The 1,969-nt window shown below is 43.5% G+C and overlaps 1 protein-coding gene across 1 annotated transcript; it reads left to right on the top strand.

The window, feature by feature from the left end:
- Positions 1-608: 608 nt before the first annotated feature.
- LOC104940812 (laminin subunit alpha-2-like) lies at positions 609-1,363 on the top strand (the record flags this gene model as incomplete). Its single annotated transcript, XM_010765792.1, has 3 exons — positions 609-725; positions 847-1,010; positions 1,225-1,363. Coding segments are annotated over 3 exons (420 nt in total), but the record flags the coding sequence as incomplete, so codon positions are not given.
- Between the last annotated feature and the right edge of the window lie 606 nt (positions 1,364-1,969).

The raw sequence follows: 1,969 nt of genomic DNA, 5'->3' as shown, positions 1-1,969 counted from the left end.
CCAATCAGCGGGGGCTTAACGTAACGGCTCCGCGGACGTAATGTAACGGCTCCACGGTTGGTCCATTTGGTTCCGGGTAACGCATGACATCATGCGGTACCCGGAAGAATGAAATGGACAGTGACGTATCTCCAACGAGGCGTTTTGGGGAGGTCTTTTCTGTGTTAGAGTTTTACTCGCTACAGGGTGTACTTTGAGGGTTTTGACTCTGCAGACCGTTTACATGCAGAAAAACCTTCATAACACAGAAGGGGACGGGTAATAACCGGAAAAGCATGACATGGGACCTTTAACATTTAATTTGATGCTTAATAGTTTCTACTCTCACGGCCACTGTATTGTCATCGTGTTTACTAATTGAATTCTGCCATGCTTGATTTGTATTGTTGCAAGCCAACGACAAATAGGTGAATATATGATCAGATTAAAGATGACAAGGACATTGATGGTGAACACTACTGGGTAACTCTGATATACTGATGACAAGTAACTAAGTACGTTTATCTTTGGAGGGGAGAAACAAGGCTTTACTCTGCATTGTGAGTTGGCTGACATACGGAGCGCATCAGAGTTTATTGCAGATGTTGAACCTGGTTTGTTTTTTTCAGAGGAAGACTTCCGCAGTGAACGAGGTGAAACAGAAAGCACAGGAAGTCCTAGGAGAAGGAGAAGGTTTTCTGGATGAAGCTAACCAACTTTCTGAAAACATCAACAAGGAGATAGAGGTACTTCACTCAAACTAGAGTAGTGCTTGTGTCTCTTTCATTTCTTAATTTAAAAAGTAATACATTAAAATAGTAAGCAAGGATGTTGCAATGGATGTGAATGTTCGTCTGCTTCCTGTAGGATTTGGAGGAGATGGGCAGAGAGCTGGATCCTCTTCATGTGAAGCTGGATGATAAAGTCAATCACCTCACCACTGGTTTGAAAGGCGGCAGCCTGGCCAATCACGTGCACGATGCAGAGGAACACGCCAAGCAGCTGAACGAATCTGCTGCCATTTTGGATAGGTACATATAAATGCGTTTATTATTTTAAACATAAAACTGTAAGTGTGATACATGTATACCTGCAGAAAATTGGGAATAAACTTAAAAATCAACGAGTTCAACAACAAACTGTATATGACGCGTAAATGTTAAATGTTCAGGTTTCATTGCAATAATACTATTATCGAAATTGATATCTGTATCTCTTTTTTTATTCCTCTCTCTCTCGTCCCAGTATTTTGGCTGAAGCTAAAAACCTCTCCTTCAATGCAACAGCTGCCTTCAAGGCCTATAGCAACATTAAAGCAAACGTTGATGCAGCGGAGAGAGATGCGAAGGCAGCCAAACAGAGTGCCAGTGAGGCTCTGGCTCTGGTGAGTGGGAACCAACACCACACACCCACACACACACACACACACACACACACACACACACACACACACACACACACACACACACACACACACACACACACACACACACACACACACACACAGCAAACATTACTCCAAATCAACACCTGTATTCATCCACAGCTGCAACAAGAAACCTTGTATCATAAACATTTTCCAGATCAGATTTGAAACGATACGGCCCCATTTCAGAACATGATTTTTGGACATTTTAGCTCGTTCCGATTGATGTTGATCTTGGCCTCCTCCTGCACCTTGCCGTATAGCAAATGCTAGTTGGCTGAATGCAAACCGCGAACAGAATCATGCATGCACACGCAAACACACTCAATGTAAACACACACAGATACACAAAGGGCTTGCCAAGCATGTTAAAGCATGCATGATGACTGAAGCACTTTCTCTCCAAGCGCACATAGAGCCCTCACCCCACAGCAACCAATAACTGACCACATATCCAACTATACCTGTTCCTCTCACACACACACACACACACACACACACACACACACACACACACACACACACACACACACACACACACACACACACATGCACTCACACACA

This window comes from Notothenia coriiceps, unplaced genomic scaffold (genome assembly GCF_000735185.1).
Source record: "Notothenia coriiceps isolate Sejong01 unplaced genomic scaffold, NC01 NC01_scaffold00002689, whole genome shotgun sequence".
NCBI lineage: Eukaryota > Metazoa > Chordata > Actinopteri > Perciformes > Nototheniidae > Notothenia > Notothenia coriiceps.
Note: the sequence above shows the minus strand (reverse complement) of the source record. Positions and strands in the feature narration are given on the sequence as shown.